The sequence below is a fragment of the Pteropus medius genome, unplaced genomic scaffold (assembly GCF_902729225.1).
Source record: "Pteropus medius unplaced genomic scaffold, Ma_sr-lr_union100, whole genome shotgun sequence".
Lineage (NCBI taxonomy): Eukaryota > Metazoa > Chordata > Mammalia > Chiroptera > Pteropodidae > Pteropus > Pteropus medius.
Window position 1 is genome coordinate 1443459 of NW_024342468.1, and position 22466 is coordinate 1465924.

At 50.8% G+C, this 22466-nt stretch overlaps 1 protein-coding gene across 2 annotated transcripts in view; it reads left to right on the forward strand.

The window, feature by feature from the left end:
* The window catches only part of CFAP77 (cilia and flagella associated protein 77), a 110767-nt gene that overhangs the window by 19100 nt on the left and 69201 nt on the right, over positions 1-22466 (forward strand). The window contains exon 2 of one of the 2 annotated variants that reach the window (XM_039862927.1): positions 8272-8555. The exons of the other annotated variant lie outside the window; for it this stretch is intronic. Coding sequence (XP_039718861.1) covers positions 8272-8541 — 270 coding nt within the window. The 3' untranslated portion in view covers positions 8542-8555. Of the gene's footprint in view, positions 1-8271; positions 8556-22466 lie in introns of those variants that run through there. 2 annotated transcript variants of the gene reach the window in all.

Here is a 22466-nt window from a genome sequence, read left to right on the forward strand (position 1 = left end):
TGAGTCTTTTTTTTTTTGTTACGAGAGGGTATTGGCACAATAGGACGGTGACACTCAGGCTCACCATCTCTCAGCAGGTGCTCATTCCCAGAGAGAATCCAGACAACAGAGAGGGAGTAGCCTGGTTACGGATTCAGTAGGTGTAGTTGTTTCCTGTGGCCGCCATGACAAACCATCACAAACTGGATGGGTTGAAACGACAGAAATATATTAGCTCTGGAGACCAGAAGTCTGAAATCAAGTTGTTGCCTTGGGAATCCTTGAGAATACTTCCTTGCATTGTCCAGCTTCTGATGGCTCCGGGTGTTCCTGGGCTTGTGACAGAATCATTCCACTCTCTGCCTCTGTGTTACGAGTCTTATTCTCTGTGTCTGTGTCTCCTATTCTTTCTTATGAGGACACTTTCCAATGGGTTATCCAGGATGATCTAATCTCAAGAACCCTAACGTAATTATATCTGTAGAGACCATTTTCCAAGCGAGATCACATTCCCAGGTTCTGGGGACAAATCTTTTGCGAGGACCAGCATTAAACCCATGACAGTGAAGTTGGGCCAGATAAAGTTGAGTTGGTCAGTTGATCCAAGTCAATTGAACAAGCATTTCCCATTCTTGCTTCAAGAGGAATTTATGCCCCTGGTTCTTTTTCCATGGCATGAAAATACATGCAGGATGACTTTTAGAAAGAGGAACATTCAGGGAAGAATACAGCTTTTTAAAGACATTGGTCACGACCATTCCGCCATTCTACATTTAAAGTTGGAGACTTTAATGCTACAGCAATTAAAAGTGATAATTATGAAGAGTTCGAACAATGGAGAAAATGCTGATAATATAATAATCAGTGTAGGGGGAAACAGAACACAAAATTTTACCTCTGGTTTGGTGAGAGTTTTGCAAAAATTATTTCTGTTCATGAATGGGGCCTGAAAGGGAACTCTGAAAAGTGAAAAGTGATAACAATTATGTACAGGGGATGGGTCTTCTAGGCGAGTTTCCCCACCTCTATTTTAAAATTTATTTTATAAGGATGATTAACATCATCATCACCATCATCATCTCCACCATCATTATCACCAATATCATTATCATCACCATCATCATCACTCATCATCACCATCATCAACATCATCATCATCACCACTCAATGATCATCACTCATCATCATCACCATCATCACCATCATCACCATCATCATCACCATCACTATCACCAGCCATCATCATCACCATCATCATCACCAGATATTATTATATGATATTATTTATTATTATTATTGAGATATTATTACGATATTTATTATTAGATGATGAGGAGAAAGATGTGATGACATGATGGAGACATGATGATGATGATGATGACATGGATATTATTATTATTATTATTATTTATTATTATTATTTATTATGATGATGATGATATTATTTATTATTATTATTACGATATTATTATTGATATTTTATTATTTACATTATTATTACGATGATACCACATCACCATCATCATCACCATCATCATCACCATCATCATCACCATCATCACCACCATCACTGTCATTAACATCATCATCCAGTGAGGGATATCACTATCAGCAGCAGCAGCAATGACAGCAATAACAGCTCTCATTTACTGAGTCCTTTCTAGGGCTTGGCACTAGGTTAAACGTGCATTCTCAAATCAAATTCTCACAGCAATCCCACAAGGGGGATTGTTATCTCCATTTTACAGATGAGGAAACTGAGACTCAGAGAAGTGTATAAACGTGCCTGAAGTCACACTGCTAGCAAGTGTGGAGCCAAGATCCAAACCTCAGTGGGGCCGGTACCAAAGCCCCTGCCTGGATTTCCATTGCCGAGCCGGTGACAATGATGATTAGCATCTTTTTATGCTTGAGGGTCTGCAAAGTACATTTGCATCCATCATCTCATTGCCTACCACCCTGTGATGATGTCATCATTACTGTCATTTGAGAATCAAGGAACTGGAGGCTCAAGGAGGTGAAGGGACTGAGATCCCACAAATAGTAGGCGGTGGAGTGGTTCTTGAACTTTGATCTCGAATCCTGCAGGCTGTGCGGGCTGCTCTGTTTTTCATCAAAACCTTCTGGGGTCTGGACCATTCCTCTTCAGCAAACGTCTTCCATATACGCGACTTTCTGATGCAATCTGCGTGTGTTCCCAAAATAGCTGTTGAGTGACAGTCTGGTCTTCTTGATTTGAAGCTTGCAGAGATCACTGTTTTCACACCATCACCCTTCTCTCCATCCCCTTTGTCCCCCACTGGTCCCTCTGCATCTTTAATACACAATGCCAGGGTCTGCGGGGACCCCCCACCTTTGTTTTCAAAATGAGCTGTTGAGAAGCTCACCCCATAAATCTGTCATTTGCATATGTTTCTTCCAGAGTAGGGGGAGAGGAGTCTGGGGCCAGAGATTCTCATGCAATTCTACTCATTATTTACGCAGACAAGGAGATATTTCAGTAAAACTGCACTCAACTCTGAGTGACAAGGTATCTTTCTGCAGTGCACGGTTCAGGGAGAATGTAGCGAAGCTGACAGCTTTTTAATGTACAGTTGCGATTCCACTGAAAGGCGGAATGTTTGTATTTTGGAAGTACAAGATGACCTGTTTATTAGCTGTGATTCAAACTGAGTTTACATGCTTGAGAACACAAAGACAGAGGAACAGCCTGTTTCTTTTGGGGGCCACGGACTTTCCCTGCCCCCTTCCCTGTCACACACAAGAAAACATCGAAAACTAAATATTCTGAATTGGAGTGGACGCATTTTCCTTGAAATGACAGACACTCTTGGAATCTTGGGAAAAAGTTGCCAATTGCCTTAATCATCCTCCTCAGGATAACCAGGAAGTGCTTAGGCTCCTGGGTGCAGGGAGGCTGAGTGAGCAGTGAGATCTGGGGAGACACACAACCTGGGTGTCTGACATGGAATCCTGCTCTTTTGCTTGGGTGGCACAGCTTGGGGTGGGCGGGCCTGGACAGTGCTCCCCCAAGTGTGGCTGGTGGACCAAAGCACCCACATCCTTGAGGGGCTTGTCGGAAATACAGAATCTTGGTACCCACCCACCCCTGACCTACCAAATCAGAATCTACACTTTAACTAGGAATACAAGGAATAAGACAGAAAAGGCTCCTGTCCTCCCTTGGGGGCCTCGCAAGACGACAGGGGAGCCAGACGTGAAACAAGGAATCGCAAGTGGGATGGGTCACAAAACCACCCTCACCTGGACAGGATGGCATCCACATCTCAGTGGGACTGTAGCCGGCAAAACTTATCCAGATGAGAAAAAAAAAAGATACCTGTTATCCTTTGCGCTGCATCTTTTTGCACAAGCTCATAAACCGATAGGTCATTTTGTACTCTGATTTTTTTTTTAAATTTTTTTTTTGTCGAGGCGAAATCCACGTAACACGATTAACCATTTAAAGTGTGCAGTTTGGTGGCATTAAGTGGATTCCCAATGCTATGCAGCCACCACCTGTCTCTAGTTCTGAGAACTTTTTGTCATTGCAAGGGAACACCCTGTCCCCACTAAGTAATCACCTTCCAATCTCTCCCCGCTGTCTCTTGCCCCACTCATCTGCTTTCTGTCTTTGTGGGTTTGCCTATTCAGGATATGTCATATAAAACGATTAATAGAGTATGTGATCTTTTGCACCTGGCTTCTTCCGGTTAGCATAACATTTTTGAAGTTCATCCATTTGTATCATATATCAGTACTTCATTCTCCTTCATGGCTGATAGTATTCCATTGTATACATGTACCACAATGTATCTATTTATTTGTTGATGGACACTCATTCTCGTTTAAAAGAAATCTCTCAATTTAAAATGGGTCTGAGTCCATCTTACGTGACCCAGATCATCTTGGTAAGTAAGCTTCATGAGGCAGCAATGCTCGTTTTGGACTTTTATGCTATTGAAATGTCTATTGTTGCTTATATTGGTCTGTGAGGCTCAAATCAGAGCGTTACCCTGAAAACAAGTCCTCAGGTTATGTGCAAGTTGCTCCTGGACACACCTGAATGGTACATACTGGCACTCAAAAATCCCCTATTAAGATCTGTAAAGCGTGAATTTTGCGCCCACAGCACTGCAGGAAATCATTGGCAGTTCTGGGCCATTTCCCCATTTTATTTCATCAGCCGTGGAGTTCATTCAACAACCATTTATCTGAGTAGAGGACAGTGGCCTACCGGTCACAGGCTTGGCCTGTCCCTGATGAGAGCTGAGCAGCCACCAGGGTGAAGGGCTCCACCTGGGCGCTCCGTGGTCTCTGCAGACATCCTTCCCCTCCCCCTGCCCATGTCCTACGGAGCAGGCAGGGGCCTTGCAGCACAGAGGGAAATCAGCTTGAAAACGAAAGCCCGGGCCATAAGCAGAAGCAGCGGAAGAAGGTATTTGTGAGGATAAGGCGCTCAGATGGAGCTTTCCGGCCAAGTAGACCCAGAGCCACCTGCAGCACTGCCAGAGACAAATGCCACATCTGGAAAGAGAGCTGCATAATCCACAGCTTGTCATTTGAGCAGGAAGTTTTCTCTCTCCTTTGAGAATCTGCCTAATTATGGGTTGGCTGTGTGCCAGGAAAGAGGAACAGAGAGATGAAGCGGCAAGATCGAGGTCCGCCTCCTGGCTGCTGCAGGTCGGGGAGGTCCTCGCCGTCAGATTCGAGAGAGGCAAGAGGCCGTCCGAGTCCCGTGGACTGGCCTGCAGTCTTGGCCGTGGTCTCTGAAGTGTTTGGACATTGTCAGGTGGGCTGCAGATCATGTGGCGCTACTGGTAAAATACCAACTTTTGCAGGTTGTTGCTTTTCTGTTCCTTAAAAAAATTTTTAAATTGAGGCGAAATACACATACCGTGAACTTTGCCATCTTAACCATTTTGAAATGTCCAGCTCAGGGCCATTAAGCACGGTCACACTGTCATGTCACCGTCACCATCATCCATCCACCTCCAGATGCTTTCGTCATGTCAAACTACAACTCTGTCCCCATAAGCGATAGCAGCCCACCACCCTCTCCCCAGGCCTCTGGCACCCACCATTCTTTCTGTTTCTATGGATTTGATTATTCCAAGCGCCTCATCTAAGTGGAGCCATACAGTATCGTCCTTTTGTGTCTGGCTTATTTCACGTCCTCAAGGTTGTCGTAAGTGTTAGAACTTCATTCCTTTTGCTGACTGAATAGTATTCCATCGTGTGGCTCAATCGCACCGTTTATCCCTCATCAGCTGATGGACGCTTGGGTCGATTCGACCTTTTGGCTGTTGTGAACAACGCTGCTAGGAACACGAATAAACAGGTTGTTGACTTGAGAACAGCGAAACAAACAAGAGCACTTGTTTAGTCTCCTCCCTCTCACCCCTGTGTTCTCTGAGTGCTCTCTTGGGGGCGGGGGCTTCAGACTGGGCTGGGGGGCTTGGGCCCCACTCTCCACCGGCTGATCACAGCCGACGGTGAGAGGCAGACACCACCGGCCCTTACTCTGTCGTGCCGATGACGAGGAACCATTCCGATTTAATCGTCCTATAAATGATCGCGTTGGGGGGCTTTCCACAGGGTCTGGGTTCGCCCCCAGGTACTGCGAGACATGAACTTGACCTGTCAGGTATTTCATTATGGAAAACAGGTTGAGAAGAGCTTCCTTAAAACCTAGGAAGTTAAGGAGTCAGCTCGAGCAGCCCCAGCGAGGAGCCCTGACAGAGAACTGGACCTTGACCTTGAGCATGAGGCGCTGCCCTCTGCCTTGGTTTCCGAGTCTGCCAGACATAGGTGGTCCCGCTTTCCATCGTCACCATAGAAACAGCGGCTCCAAGGAAGCCAGGACAGACGTCTTATAGTATTGCTCACTCGTCACTTAACTACCCGGGGGAGCTTCTCACATATTTGGCTCCCCGGGCCCCACATCTGGAGAGTCCGACTGAGAAGGAGGCCTAGGAACCTGCATTTTGGCAATTCCCGTGCAGATTGTCCCTGGGCCACACCAACTGGCTCCAAGTGGTACAGTCAAGCTGATGACTGAAGGAGGTAGAACTTAATGCTGGAGCTCCTTCTCCTGGCGTCCTGGCCACTGCGGGGTGACATGCCAGAGATGGGGTGAGGATGAGAAGGTATGTCATTAGCCATCGCTCCTTACTGGAAAGTTTCAGAAGAGCCGGGGTTGGGGGAGTTCTCCCTTGATGTCCAAATTAATAAGCTGTTTCCCCCTCTTATGTTCATTCCCCAAGTTCATTCATTTCTTTAGTATCCTTTGCCTCGAAGGGTTGAATTCTAAGACGGAGCCTTGGTCAGAAAAAAACGGAAAGAGCTGGGCCTCTCAATATCCAAATCGTCCCCGTTGGCTCAGCCTCGTAAACCAGACTGGGACACTCTCCATGGACGTTTGTGGCGGCCGCGGGAGCTTGGCCGGCGCGTTCTCATCCCTTGTGATCAGAGATGGAATGTCACCCTGAGGATTACGCTGCGGTTTTCAGACTCCGCTCTGGGTCGGGAAGCACCGACGGCGGCTCTTCCAGGTAGTCCTCCCAGCAGCCTTAGGAGAGAGGACTGAGTTCTCCCATTTTACAGAGGAGAAAACGGAGGCCAAGGAGCTTAGATGACTTGCCCCCGACGTCCCGGAATCAGTGAAGCGGGAGCCGGGATTCAAACCGAGTCCGACTCCGCAGCATCCACGCTCAGCCGCTGCTTCTGCATTTTGTGTTTTTCCCCTGCAAATCAACTAATGAGTGAAACCTGATGCAGAAGGCAGCTGGAGGTGGCACACCTCCATCTGCCAATTAGCACCTGCTTCTTTGGGGGGATGCAGAGAGCGAACTAGGTCAAATGAATTGATGATTTTCTATTTCAGGGGACCCCTCCCGAGGTTAAAAAAAAAAAAAAAGCCATATTCTTCTAATTCTGGTTCCATTTCAAGCCTAGCAAATAATTGAAAGCAGGCCTCCCGAGAAGCGTGAAAACAGCTCCCCCAAGCACGAAGCTGCCTGGGGCCTTTGTCTCCACTCTCGACAAGGCAGTGGTCCCAGCTGGAGTGTGGGCTCCCCACACCGTCCCTCAACAAAGCGGGGAGCAGACGTGGTTCTGGTCCACGCAGATCAGCCCACCCTCCCTCCCTCGGTTCCGCGAACATCCAGCACGACGTCTGTGTCGGAACTGTGGATTTCGAGAATGCTAAAAGGTAGAACACACTGGAAAATTGGGCCGATTAAAGAATCGACCTGCTACTTCCTTTCTGTACCCAGCCCTAGAATATTTCTTAATAAAACCGCCCAACATTGAAAGGCTACCAGCGAATGAGAAGACCTGTTTGGGGGTGCGGTTTCCAGGGGAGGATTATTTGTTTTACAGCCATGCAGTTAGGGGCTGCCCGGGGAGGCAGGCATTGTTAATGTGGTGACACTGTTATGTGCTTTGTTTGGGAGTGTGGCTTAATTAGATGACAACTTGGAGGTGCTAGCTGTTTGCAAGGTAATACTGGTCTCCTGGGTGGAGGCTAATTTAGCTTTTTGGTTTAATTCAGAAATGAAGAGGCGGAGAAAAAGCTCAGATTTTAGTGGATCAAGAACACAAGACGCTCACACACGCATGCACGCGTGCACGTGCGCGCGCGCACACACACACACACACACACACACGCATACGGGTGTCATACAAACATCACAAGACTTCAGGCCCTGGGAAGACAGAGCAGAGAGAACGGAATGGCTCCCTCGTTCAGACTCAGTAAAACACGCCGTTCCTGTGGCTTTCTTTCGCGCGCGTGCTGTAATGTCCGGTTTAAGGCATAGCCTTGACTCAGACGGACAGACAGACAGACAGACGGGCAGACCTGGTTTGCAGCCCCCTCCCCGCACCCCACCAGTTGTCTGATGTTGCCAGGCATTTTTTCAACCTCTCTGAGCCTCCATATTTTGTAAAGCTGGGCTGGTTGTGAGCATCACACGAGGATGCGTAAGTGAGCCCTCGGCAGAGTTCTTGGACCACGGGGAGAGCCCCACGAGCGAGCGAGTGACAGCTCCTGCTTACAAGGTGCAGGGGGGCAGCAATGAGTGACGGAGCCCAGGCCCCGCCTCCTGCCTAATCGGGAGGCAGACCCGCCCGACCCTGATGCCAAGGTCATGGGCAAAGTCCAAGAACTGGAACATGACAAGGGCAGGGTGGCTGGAGAGGGGCGGGAGGGGCGTCAGAGAAGGCTTTACAGAGGGGGCCAGGCTGAAGGTTGGCTTTAATTTTTTTCTCTTTTCATTGTTTATTAAGGTCTCATTTTCATGCAATACGATTCACCCATGTTACGCATGCCGTTTGGTGAATTCCGGTAATCGTGCGCAATCTCGTACCCTCCATCGCAGTCCTGAGGGGCAGCAGCTTCCCCGCCCTGACAAGCTCCCTCGCGCCCCTTTGCACTCGCTCTCCCGGCCCCAGGAGACCGCTGACTACTCTCTGTCACCGCGGCTTCGTCTTGCCTCGAATCTCTCGTCCATGGGACCACACGGTTTACAGTCTCCGGTGTTTGACTTCTTTCGTTAGCACGATGCGTTTGAGATTCATCCACGTCGTAGCACGTATCAGCGCTTCATTCTTTTTTATTGCCGAGTGGTCCTGCACGACATCATGGGCCACCGACAGTTTATCCCGCCCCCCCCGCTCGCTGATGGACGTTTGGGCCGCTGCCCGGCGGAGGCCACTGCGAATAGCAGCGCTGCGAATGTCCACCCATATGTCTCAGAGACGGGATCTCAGAGCGGGATTTCTGGGTTCCGGAATAAGTGTGCGTTTGACAGCGGAAGGTTCCAGCATGCTGGCTTCGGGGGGCGGGGGGCACGCCAGTCCACGTTCTCACCGGCAGCGCAGGAGGGTTCCGGTCGCTCCACCTTCCCGCCAACGCTTGCTGTCGTCAGGATTTTTGACTTCGATGCTTGAATTTTGGAAGAGGATCAAGCGTTCGGTAGGCGAATGGGGTGCGGAGAATATTCCGGGTCAAGGAAACGGCACGTGGAGAATCAGGGACACAAGGAGGAGGCCGCGTGAGAGCGGCAGGCGGGTCAGTTTGCTGGGGCTGGTGGGAGTGGAAGCTGGGAGAGCAGGACATGACCTCAAGACGTGGGCACAAGCTGGACACGGCGGCCTCGTCTGTCAATCACCACGACAATGACCACCACCAGCATCCCTTAAATCCTGCATAGCTGGCACCGAGCTTCTATGGGACGAGCACTCATGTCATCCCTCGTCCAGATGAGGAAGCAGAAGCAGGGTTCGTTAACATGCCTACATCGCATAATAAGCAGTAGAGCAGACACCTGGACTCTGGCTGTCTGGCTGTGCAGGCCAGGTACTTAACCATCCCACCACAGTGCCCGCCTGGAGATCCTGGTTCCGATCCTATAGACCACGTGATGCTTTTAAAGGTGTTACGTGGGGAAGCGAAATGAACAGGCCTGGATTTTGCGAGATCACCGGGCTTCAGCACGACGATGGATCGGAGGCAGGAAGACCCAGGAGGACGCCGCTACAGTCGTGTAGGTGAGAGGCGAAGGTGGGCGACAGGTAAATCAGCAGCAGAGGGGAAGGACAAAGGAGTGGACTGGAGAGCTATCCAGGAGGTGCCCGATCGGGTATAGAGAGAGGCGAAGTTGAGGATCGAGATCAAGATTTTGGCTTGGACAACTTCACCGGCGGTGGAGGTTCCAACTGAAACAGAAAACTGTGGAATGGAGGCAGGTCTGCAGAAGGACCACGGATTCGGCTTGGACTGGTGGGTGCCGAGAGCGGGCCTGCCACCAAACGTGGCCTTTTGCTGCTGATGGTATCAGCGCTCTTTGGAGGGGCCCAAAGACCAGCGATGTTTGATGGTCGTAGTTTGCGGTGCTGCAGTTTGTACGCCCTGCACTGTGAGGTGAGCGCGTGTGTACAGGACTCACTTAAACTAGCGAGCGCGCCTACTCAGCCCCCGGCACCCACGTCGCGACCCCACTCTGCAGTTCTCTCCTCTTTTGCGTGACATCCTGAAGGCCCTTTATCCATCTCTACTCCTCCTCGCTGCTCCCCTAAGTTCAGGGCCATCCTTGCTTGCTCCCCAGACTAATTGCAATTGCCCCCTATCCAGCATCTCCCACCTGCTCTCGCCCCCTCCACTCTGTTCCCTGGAGCCCCAAGGGATCTTCCAAAAAATAAGCCGCTTCCTACCGCTCTCCCATTTCAGGCCCCTCGGGACTCCCTCTGCTGTCTGCAGGGCTGGTCACCATGCATGGGGTCCCTCCTCCAGGTTGGTGTGAGCTGGCAGGGAAGGGCCTCAGGCGGGGAGATCTCTCCTGCAGTTCACGCCTTGACAGAGCGTTGCCACTGCCTCCTTAGGAGCCCGAGGGCAAATCCAGCTGTTCCTAAGAGCGGCCCTACAGCAGCCGAGTGGGCACCGACAGTAGGGGTGGGCACCGCCGGTTCCCCGCCCGCCCCCTCTGCAGAGAGCACCTGGGCTCAGTTCTGGTCGCCTGGGGGAACGGTGGGCATGGGGAAGAGGGGAGGCTGCTGACAGCCCAGACACCACGGGAGGACCAGTCGCGAGAGAAGAAAGGGCCGAATCTGACAATGATTTTCAAGTCTCTGAAGAAGTGTTCCTTCCGTGGACACGGAGATGGCTTTTCTGTTTTGCCCCAGAAGGAAGAACTATTTAACTGTCACTAATATTGGATCCCCATCAAGTGTCAGGTCCGTGCCAGGCAACTGAGACTGGGAACAAGGGCCCTGGTGGAAGCTCCAGAGAGGCCGCTCAGTTGGACATAAAGAAGACATGGCCAGAATTGTGACGTATCTCTCTGTGGGATGGGCTGCCTTACGCAGCAGGAGTGTCCCCTCGCGGGCCCGAAAGGCCAGCCTGGAGAACCATCAGCTTCACAAGGAACACTTACTGAGCCCGAGTGCCAGGGCAGACCAGACGCCCTTAGGGCCCTTTCTGACTCAGGTTTGTTTGTTTGTTTGTTTGTTTGTTTTTGACTTTAAGAGGAAGTTCCATTTCTAACCAGAAAATGTCTGAAAAGCACTTAGCGGCACTGTGTCGGATTCACGTGCATCTCAGCCGACACAAACCACGTAGCTTTCCGTCTGCCAAGTATCGGGGCAGCAAGGCTGGACAAATTCAGGCCACTGGTGTGACACTCAGCTCGGACTCTCTCCCGTGTGCCCCGGGAGGCTCTCGGTCTCCCCCTCTGCAGGAGGAGAGAGGAGTAACTCAGTGATTTCCCAAATCCTTCCCAAATCAAACATTCACCTTTTTTAAAAAAAAATGCCAGTATAATTCGTATCTCCTAAAGAAAGAAACGTATCTCGACGTTGCTTAAAATTGAAGGCCGGAAGATGCGTTTTTTAGAAGTAACAGGAGCATCTTCCTAAAAGGGGCTTCGGTCTGGAGGTTGGGGCCGGGAGCGACGGCTGTGGCAATCCCTGGATGCTGGGGTAAGATTCAGAAAGCCTGGGTCGCCATGGATGTTTCCCCTTCAATTATCTTTTGGTCTCTCATTTCTGAGCTTATAAGAACCATTTGCTTCTCTAATTTACAATACTTCCTTTTGGGATGTTGTCTCTTACTGAGTCAGAGAAAGGAGGACGTTTGTTTTAATAGATTTGAATTTTATCAGCCTGCGTATTTGCACCAAAGCATAATAATAATAAATTATAGTCCTAATAAGTAGGCTGCCCAGAAGGATGATGGTGGCACCCCCAATAATTGATGCACACTCTTTGGAATTTAGGGGCATCGTAATTTACTGGGGTTCATTTTTTTTTTCCTATCCAATTTGGGCAAAGGCAGCAGTGTTTTGTAAGCAATAAATGCCACTATTGTATTTCTTGGCTAAGCAGAAAAAAGCATTCTTATTATTTTTTGCCTGTTTCCTATTTATTACTGCGGTATCTACTGGCTTCTTTATGGGAAAGAGTTTATCAATATTTCAATTATAAACTCCAATTTTCAGGAGGTTTCTAACTCGGCTATTAAAAATCCGAGCAGGCAGGAAACACGGCGAGTAGCTTGTCCTCGTGTGCTCTCTAAAACGTTGAACCATTGGTGTAAGTCGGTTCGGTTTTTTTCAACTTTTGGAGTGAAACTTTGTTTTTTCTCCACCACACGAATGAAGTGGAATTAAGCCTCCTTCTCCATCACGAGCGTTGAGATGTTACTGGGGTTTCTGGCCGCGACGGAAGGGAACAGATGCTGGCATCGGTGTCTCTACACACACTCAGCGGTCGGCGTGTTCGGGAGGAGTCCTCACGTTTTACCAGTTGAGTGATATTTTCATACGATACCTTATTGGACGGAACCGCGGGGCAAATCCTTTTCTAGAAGTGAAGACTCTTCAGGAAAGCAAATTAGTACTCTGAACTATGCAACTGGCATACCGGCTTTTAAGCAAGTGGGCATATATATACCCATAAGGGTAGCCAAGGCCAGCACTACCTTGCCATTGGGAGGACGCGGCCAGGGCAGCCATCTGGTGGCCTGCCCTGCAGGGCAGACACACCAGGAACGGCAGGTACCGAAGGCAACCTGCTGACCTCTGTCACCCCCTGACTTGAGCTGTCTCTCTCACTCATGCCACATGCCAAGGCTCTTCTTTTAAAGTCCCTTTGGGTCAGAGTATTTGATCACTTAGAGCATCCCAGGGTCACCTGGAGCGAGGACACAAAATGTCACGACACTCGACGCGAATCACCCCCTGGTTACAATCCATACAAATTTTGTTTTGTTGGATTGGGCTTTAAAAGACAAGCCGGAAAATTAGCCTCCAGCTTGTGACACAGCTCAGTGACATCTCGGGAGGGAGCTGGTGGCCTCTCTATTCTACTTGCCGATCCTCTCTGGACCTTTCTTTGGTCTTCTTAGGGATGGATGGAATCTCGTCTCTGACGATGTTATATGTCATTACAGCAGAAGCCGTTACTAGTGAGCTATGTATGGGGGTCTCACTTAAAAAACAAAGCGATCCCCGCTCCAATCTCTCTCCGCTCAGCCCCCAACACGACGCAAGTTGTCAATGAAAAGCAGGAAGTCTTGATTTTAGGGTCAGTGGGGAGGCCACTGCATGCAGCGGCCAGAATGTGGGCTTTGGGTCCACAGACCCGCGTTCTCATCCTGCTGCGGCTGCCAACTGGCTGTGTCACACTGACCCAGTTACCTACCCACTCTTGGTTTCCCCATTCTTTCATACAGTCAGTGAGTCGGGCACTACCCTTCGTCATATTTCAGTGAGTGAAGCACCTACTAGGTGTCAGGCACCATCCTAGGCTCTGGGAAAATAGCGGTGGATGAGACAGATAGATAAGGTGACTTTCTCATATTATATTCTAATGGGGGAAAGGTAGACAATACATGAGTAGCTAAAACATAGCATTTCTTGTTGTGACCAACAGCTGGGCAGGGGCAGGGAAGGCTGCCCTGAGCGGATGACTGGGGAGGGCCCCGTCCACGGTAGCTCCATCGAGACTCATTTCAGAGGGCGCCTCCTGCAGGCAGCGGGCCCGCCCCCACCCCCATGTCTCCTTCCGCCCGGCAGCACATCCGCCTGTCTCTTGGCTTCCCCTGGGTGTCATTCCTGAGCATCTATAATCAGCCTCCAGAAATGTGTTCAGCCAAACCCTCCAGAGCGAATTAAACAGGGACCATGTCTGACACCCTCTAGTTCACGGGCCACTGGCTCTTGAGTGGTCTCTACACCCTCGTCTGCGGACTGGGACACGGGGACAAAGTCTACTTAAGATTTCCAGGGCGGGGCGTCCTTCACGGTGGCCCTGCTCGGCACCCACGGCCTCGAGTCTGTTTCTTCTTCCTCTGGTCTTCACGGAAAACAGGTCAAAGAAACCCTTCGCTTTGGGCAACACCCAGCTGGAGGTGACAGGAAGGGGCCTCTGACCCGGCGGAGACTTTTAAAAGGCTGTGCCTCGAGCTCGTCGCACCCGGGACATCCCCCATCGCGAGGGCTACTAAGGGCAACCCTCCTTATTTACTCGGGCGCCCACCGAGCCCCTAGACCAGGGCTCCCTCAGAAGAGGAGGAAGGCGAGGAGCCTCTGAGGTCTGAGCTCCCCCCGGCAGAGCCCTCCGCCCCGCGCCCCCCGGGGCCACCTCGTTCTCACGCGTGCCCACGCCGGCTCAGCCCCGGTAACTGACAGGAGGCCGCATCTTATAAAGGATAAAAAAAAAAAGAAAAGAAAAGGATTAAAATTGAGATTCTGCTGTTATTTTCCTGTGATAAAAGGCCGCGAGGACCAGCTCGATTGTGCCACCGCCTGGTTTTTCATTCGTGTTTTTGTTTCGTGCTTCGATATCTTCCTCCAGCTGCTCGTGTCCCCTTTTCTTTCTCCTCACTTTGATCTATTCGTTTTCCCCAGAAATGGGGTTTATAAATCATCGTAATGCAGCCTTGGGAAAGATGGTGCTTAGTGCAGGGAGAAATACATCGCCGCTAACAGCCCCGGCAGGGAGAAGCGCGCTCGGCTTGTAGCTGGGTTCTGGCGACGGGTTACTGATGGTATTTGCTTTTTATGTCTGCGCACGTGCCACCGGGGCAGGGCCGCAGGGAGCCGTCCGCACGCCACCTTGGTCATATTTCAAGCCTCCTCCGCCAGGCGAGAACAAACTGCTCCCGCCCGCTTCCAGGGAAGCAGAGAGAGAGAGAGGGAGAGGCAAGGCGAGCGTGCAGGGAAGGGGCAGGGGGAAGCCAGCCTGTTTGTCTGCGGATTCCACCTCGGACAGAGCCGGCTCCTGAAACCCCTCTGTCTGTCTTTCTCTTAAACCGGTCTCTGTGCACCCCACGGAATGAATCTCGCGTTCCGAGTCTCCGGGCCGGCCCAGCACAGTAAGGAGAGTGACAGCCGGACCCCTGCTTTCCGAAAGCCTGGGCCTCCCTCGCCGCTTTTTATGGTCCCTGTTTTCTCGGTAGCCCAGAGCAGCGGAGAAGCGTTCGGCTTGGGGGTGCAGGGGTGGAGGGCGCGCGTCCTTCCGGCTCGGAGCAGCCTCACCCTGCGTGTGAGGTGTAGAGGAAGCAATGAAAATTCTGCCCGGTCGTAAATCATCTTGTCCTGGAGCCAGGCGCGTTTGCGGTGGTGACCCCTGCCCCCTCCGTGGGTCTGTGTCATGTGGGCCGGTGCTGCTCACAGCTGCAGCGACATCCTCAGGGACTTTGATCTCTTCCTACCACCAGCCCCCTCCACCTCCGTCGACCTGGCAGGGGGCGTGGAAGGCTCAGCTGATCCCACCTTGCCCGCTTCCCCTCCCCCACAGCGGGCATCTCTGCTGACTCTTCCTGGCACCGCTTTACCCGTCCGCTTCTTCTTGCCCACGAAGGCAAAGGATTAATTCTAGCGGTGATCTTTACTCAGCAGAAGAAAACATTTATTCCGTTCATAGGTCATGTCTACACAGGCTGGAGTGAAATGGAGACCATTACCCTGGGAATGGGCTCTGTGTAGACGAGCACCGCCCGGAGTTCCGTGGAACTTTCCGTGGAAATGGAAGCGTTCTGTCTCTGCCCTGTCCGGTAGGGTCGCCACCTCCCACTGGGGACTCCGAGCACTTGAAATCATGCTGGCGTGACTGAAGACTAAATTTTAAGTTGTTTTTAATTAATTTAAATATAAATAGCACTCGTGGCTTGGGGCCACTGTCTTAGGCAGCACAGCTGCAGATAGACTCGCAAGAAAACTCAGAGAGAAAAACCTTCTTTTGGCCACGTTGTTTTTTATACCGAGCAGCTGCTCCCCCAAGTAGGTTAGCATTGAAAAGAAAGGAGGTGTGTTCAAGGGGGGGAAAAGTGTGAGGGGAAAAGTCCTGAAGCGATCGAACCCTTTTAAGGACACGCTCTTCCCCTGAGCCCAAGCAGAGGTGAAGACACTCACGGACTTGACAATCAGACCAGATTGTGGGTTATCAAGTTTTCGCTTTCCTTGGGGTAAAAATTAAAAGATAACGCAGATAATCTGTGATGTGTTGTCCTTGTAGCAGCTCAGTTTACAACCCCGGAACTGTCTAATTTATCACCGTGCATCTAATCCAGCTGAGATGGATGAATAAATGGATGGATGGTTGGCTCGATGAATGGATAGATGAATAGATGGATGGATGGGTGGTAGATGAGTGGATGGATGGATGGATGGGTGGATGGATGAATGGATGTATAGATGAATGTATGGGTGACGATTGGGTGGATGGAGGGATGAATAGATGGATGAATGGATGGATAGATGGATGGATAGATGGATGGATGGGTAATGAATGAGTAGATGAATGGATGGATGTATGAATGGATGTATGGTGATGAATGGGTGAATGAATGAATGGAGTGAATGAATGGAATGAATGAATGAATGAATGCATGAATAGATGTATGATGAATGGAGTGAATGGAATGGAATCATCAAATGAATCAATTGAATGGAAATGGATTTGATGGAATTGAATGGAATCGGTGGAATGAAATGGATGAATGGAATGGAATGAATGGAGTGAATGAATGGATGAATGGAATGGAGTGAATGAGTGAATGATGTTCTATGTGAAATATTCAATTATCAAATATCATTGATGCAATGTCGAGTTATAACCTCTTAAATTGAAATGGGAATGTGATGAATAAATCTTCGCCCAGTGACTCCTTCCACTGTTGCTCGTGCCCTGGTCCTTCCTCAAGTTCCTAGGTAGCTCAGTGGTCAGACTGCCTGGCCACACCCTCGCTCCTTTACCTTCTAAGTCACGGAGCCTTGGGTAAAGCCCTGGTCGCCTCCTCTGTAGAATAGAAATGATAATAACACCCGCCTCAGAAATGTGTGAACATCCATCAACAAAATGTGGTATGTCCGGACAATGGAATATGATACAGCCCTAAAAATAACGAAGCACCAGTTCATGCTACGATGTGGACGAACCTCAGAAACGTTACGCTAAGTGGAAGAAGCCAGACACAAAAGACCACATATTGCACGATTCCATTTATGTGAAACGTCTAGAATAGGTAAACCCATGGAGACCGGAAGCAGGTTGGCGGTTGCCTAGGGCTGGGAGACGGGTGATGGGGAGTGGCTGCTTAATGACATCGATTTCCTTTTGGGGTGATGAAAAGCTTTTTGTGAATGTGCTAAATGCCACTGAACTTTACACTTGAAAATGGTCCATTTCATGTAATTTTCACCTCGATAAAAAGTTAATTTAAAAAAAGCGTGACCATTCACTGCCGTAAGCTCTCAGCACAGCGCCTGGCATGCCGTGAGTCCTGAGCGAGATTCCTACCGTAGGAAGCTTGTGGGACGCATACTTAGAAAGTAACTGTGCAAGAGGGGTGCTTACGGATGGCACACGCGAGTGGGGACACAGGCCAAGGGCCAGCTGCTTCCGGGTTAGACAAAACCCACACGTCGGATGAGCTGTGTGGCCGAGGACGTGCCCAGGTCGCAGGGGGCTCTTGCCTGTCTCTCTCTCTAATGGCAGGACGAGGTGGGAACCCCGGGGTCCACCCCAGGGGTACCGGCTGCAATTTGGCTAACACGTTCGTTAATGGCGTTTGCTTCAACAGCCTGTCCTCGGGCTCGTGGACAGCTCCCACTTCCCTGCTCCCTTGTCCCCAGCAGGCACGGGGGCAGCCTCTCGCAGAGGCAGCGGCCTGATTTCTCCAGCCTGAGGAAGCTATAAATCTAGTGCTTTAATCACGTCTTCATGATCACTCAGCAAAGAGCAGAGAAGGATTTATTCTGCTGGGACCGGGAAGGGAAGACCTGCAGGAGGTTGTTGTGGGGATATTGGTTTAGCAGAGGCAGAACTGCTCCCCTGGGCCCTGCCGGGGACCGGCCGATGAACGATGACACCGATGGCCGTAACAAGGCAATTACTGGTGTGTGCAGGCGACGCTTCGTTAAAGAGGCGGGCGGCCTCGCCCGCACCGCACAGGGCCTCGATTTCTCCCCGTCTCTGCTCCAGCCCCTGCGTCCTCGGGAAAGCAGTGAGCATTTCTTGGAAGCCCTAAGGGTTCTTTCCGGTTTTCTCTGCAAATGTCAGGAAGGAGAAGAAAGCAGGGAAGCCCAGAGAGGACTCTGGCCCCTGGCACACGGCAGGCACCTGCTGTCCATTCGTCGAACATCTCCGCTCCTCCATTTTCTGGGAGAGAAGAAAGAGGCCCAGAGAGGTAGCGATTCGTCACTGTCACACAGCTGGTTCCCCAAGTCCCAGTGGGAGCTGACTGCTTCCGCGCTGGCCTGGTTTACAAACCTCGGTGTTGGAGCCGCAGAAAGGGACTGGGTTCCCCCGGAAGGGTAGGAGGGACCCGGCCCGGTCTCCTGGGGGCGATCTCTGAGGGGCGTTTCTTGTGAGTCACCCCAGAAAGTATTTAAGCGCGACCACGTGCCCCTCTTCTTCCTATTTTCCCACGAGTGATTTCTTCCTGGCTTATTTAACTTGGGCTGTGTCTGGATAGAGACCTGGTTCTGAAGCATGTCATTCCGTCACAAGGAGGGCCCACGAGACACGCGGTCCCCCCCACCCCGCCATCCGCTCCAGGCTCTCGGCACTGCAACACCCACCTGCAGACTGCGTTTGTATTCATGAGCAAGGAGTTCTGCAGGGTAAGCCGGCCAGGGCGTTGCTGGGCCAAAGGGCACGCACATTTTTTAATGTCATAGGTGCTGAAAGGTCAGCCGCGTGTGCTCCCATGCAGAGCCTCTGCGCGTGCCGCCCTTCACCTCACCCCCTGAAGATTCAGCTACCTTTTCTGTGCCCGTGCGGCTCCTGCGCGTCCTTTGTCCTCCGCTGTGTGTTTTATAGTACCCCCGCTTATAGCACCCCCACCTCGCATTGGACCTGCCACATTCCAAGTACTCACGTGGGCCCGTGGCTGTGGCGTTGAACAGCATGGCTTAGGAGAAAGGGTGGTGACTATTTCACTGTCTTGACAGGGTGGGAGCTGCGCTTTTGTGGAAAGTTGTCTACACACACACACGCACATGCACACGCAGAGTCAAATTCACATACTCTTTTGCCTAATTCTCAAGCTTTTGGAAAAATCTTCTACAGAAATCTATTGGGCATGGATATATACAAAGCTATTTGCTGCAGCCTTATTTGCCGTAGGAAAAGACTCCCAAAACTTAAAGAACAGAAACATCCTGACTCGTCATGGGGTGGGGGGAGAGAGCAGCATATCGACCCCATGGAGTATTATATAACCATGAAAAAGCAGAAGTTAGACCTGCATGTAGGCCCTTGATCTATGCTTAAGGGAGAGAGGCAGGTTGCAGGTCTCACTTGGGCAGGAAAAAAATCCCATATTCGTGTAAGTCTTGATATGCGTTCAAATGTTTAAGTGAGAAAGGCATTGAAGGACACACTGGATGTTAACGCTGGAGATGTCCCTGCGTGGGAGGGGGCTGTCTATTCTGTCTATATGCGCATCTGCTTGTTTGACTTGTAACGGCAGGCAAGAGTTGCTTTAAAAAGACTACCCATAAAGTTTTCTAAAAAGTCCCCCAATTGTGTCAAACCCTGCCCCCGGGTCCTAGTACGGAACAGGCAACTTCTCTACCACTGTTCCCAGCCGTTGACGGGAGCTGTTAGCTTTTAGAAACAAGCAGGGCGAACTGGGCTGAGGGCACGAGGAGACATAAAAACTCAACAGAGGCCAAAGAAAAAGGCAGTTCAAAACGAAGCGAGGAATGGACCAGCCCGGAGGGAAGGCCCTCGCCGGCATCTCAGGACATCCCCATCTGCCTCCGTCTGCGGGCATCTGACTTCGGTACCACTGAGCTTGCAAAATCCCTCAGTGCAGGGGTCCCGTGGCAGTTCCGTGTTTAATTTTTTGAGATGCTTCTGTACCATTTCCCACAGCGGCAGCATTTCACATTCCCACCCTCGGGGCACAAGGGTTTCGGCTTCTCCACCTCCCGCTAAGGTCCCTCCCCTCCCTCCTTCCCCTCCCCCCTCCCCTCCCCTCCTCCCCTCCCTTCTCTTTCCTTTGCCTTTTTGGGTAGTAGCCGCCCTCACGGATGTGATCAGGGTGGACACTCTTTTAAAAGCTCTGTGAGTTAAGTATTCTGGGATGAGAGTCACACAGCAAATGCAGATGTGATGGGGTCACCCTTCCCTTCCAGCTTAAAAGCCTTCCAGGCTCCTTACTGCCTCAGAACCATAGAGAGAAGCCCTGAACCCAGGCCACGGCCCTGCGTGTTCCCTGCCTGAGGTCGCGCCTCTGGCTGCCGCATCACCCTGGGGCACGATCCCCGGACGGGGAGCCCTGGGGCCCCCCGCCAACCGCCCGCCAGCCCCTGCCCCTCGCCCAGCTCATTCTCACTCAGCTGTTCCTCACCCTTCAGCTCTCAACTCAGATGGTGAAGAAGACCCCGACCACTGCAGAGCAGGCTACCGCCCCCCTCTCTGCACCCCAATAGAAGCCTGCGCCCTTAACACATCACGGGAATAGTTAACTGCTTCATCCTGCAGTATCTGCCTTTCTGGCTAGAATGCAAGCGTCACGTGACCGGGCTCTATGGCGTCTCGTGCTCACTGCTCCATCGCCGATGCCTTTCATATGTAGTAGGTGCTCACTGAAATTCTTTGAAAGAACAAGTGAGTGAACACATATGCTTGTCAACAAGTGTGTGCGTGCACACACAGAGTGCCCGTCTCAGCCTATGTGCATAAACCCAGGCAGCCTTTCAAATGGGAAAATCCGAAATAATTATTAAATGCGACATGTTCTTTTTGATTTTCCCTTCTCCGAATGTCCTCTCTTTCTCCAATCATGCGTAAGTACCTAACTGGTACCCATCTTTGCCTCTTGCGTCTTTGTAACAGAGCCGAGAAGCTTTCCAAGGAAAAGAAAGACGCTCCCTTATTAGAAAAGTGGGTGGCGGGGGAAATCCATGCCTTGCCTGGCTGGAAGGAGGTCTCTGTGAGCAGGGCCGAGACAGAGGCCACGAGAGGGGCTGGGGGCCAGCGTGTGCCATCACGGAGATATTTCTCCCCCAAGTGCTTTGCAAAAGAAGATAAAAGCACAATAAAAATATCTTTCATTTTCCCCCTAATTTGTAGTTTTCTGGTGTTAGCAAGGCTTATAAGACACATGCTCCCAATTAGCTGCTCCTCTTAATTTAAATGCTTCATAAATTATCTCCTGTGCGTGTGGATTATCACTTCATAATGCGAGTTAGCATTTAAATAAATGGCTGTGGTGTAGGAAATTGCAGAGGTTCACTTCTGAGGCGCTGGCATAATGAAGGGGGATGCCACGGCGGCCAAACGGGGCCGGGGGGAGGCCACGAGGGGACGTGAGGGGACGTAGAGGGGATGCAGAGGCTGCTCCGCGTTTCCCAGAAAGCGAGACCCGTTCGCAAAGCCCATTCACACCCTTTTTTGGGTCAGCATTCTCGTTTATGAAGTGTGTTTCGTCCGCTCCATCTTTTTTTTTTACTTTTAATTTTGAAGCAATTAGAAGCTCATAAGAAGTGCAAAGATAGTACAGAGAGGTCCCTGGTACCCTTCAGCCCCCAGCAGGGAGACTTAGATAACTAAGGAGATATCGAAACCAGGACATCGACGCCATTTCCATCTTCCGCAAGTCGCCCATCGTTTTTTTTTTTTTGGCATGCTTTCAAAGACATGTCAATGTGCAGTAATCACAATAACAGCAGCTAAGCTCACACTGCCTGTACGCGGAGACTTTCTCGGTGGCCGGGGAGGTGGCGGGGGGCGGGGGGATCCAGTTTCCTTCCATCTCCATGATCTGTGTGTCGCCTCTTAGGCAGCAGTGCCGTGAAATCTGGATGCTTATTCTCTCTTGAGAAAGAAACCTGGGCTGTTTCCCAAGCGAGTCAAACGTTTTGAGCATGCGATGAATGTGATGGACATACAAATAGGGCTATGTGTCGGGTTAGAGTCGCAAGCTCTGGGCACTTTTGTCTTCATGAGACCGTTAAAAAATTATATATTACAAATGGATACGTTTATTTCTTTTCATCTTCTTGAGAAAGAAATGAAAACGTTTTTTCAGGCCCCTCAGAGTCCAGTAGGTCGCTATGCCCCAGTGCCTGGTGGATGAGTCAGCTTTGCATGCAAGATGCAGAGGTTCCAGGAAACAGTGAGATCATTATGGTTGGTTAGGAAGGCCCCGGGCCCAGGAGGATCTCGTCCTGGCATCTGTGACCCAAAGCCCACCAGGAAATGATGCTGAATGAGGCAGAAGTTGGGAAGATCCCATACAATGGCCTGGAGGGGGTGGCTGCAAACCCAGCTCCCCAGAACTGCGGCAGGTAATAGGGCCCCAGACTGGACACCATCCGCGTCATCCCGCAGCAGCCCATCTGCCCGCGGTGCTCCCTCTCACTTTCTGGACCCCGCCGCCCACCACAACAACGGCCGCAACTTCTAAAGCCGACTCTCAGACTCCCGCGTCATTTCTACTTCGGGTTATTTTGACATTGTGCTATAAA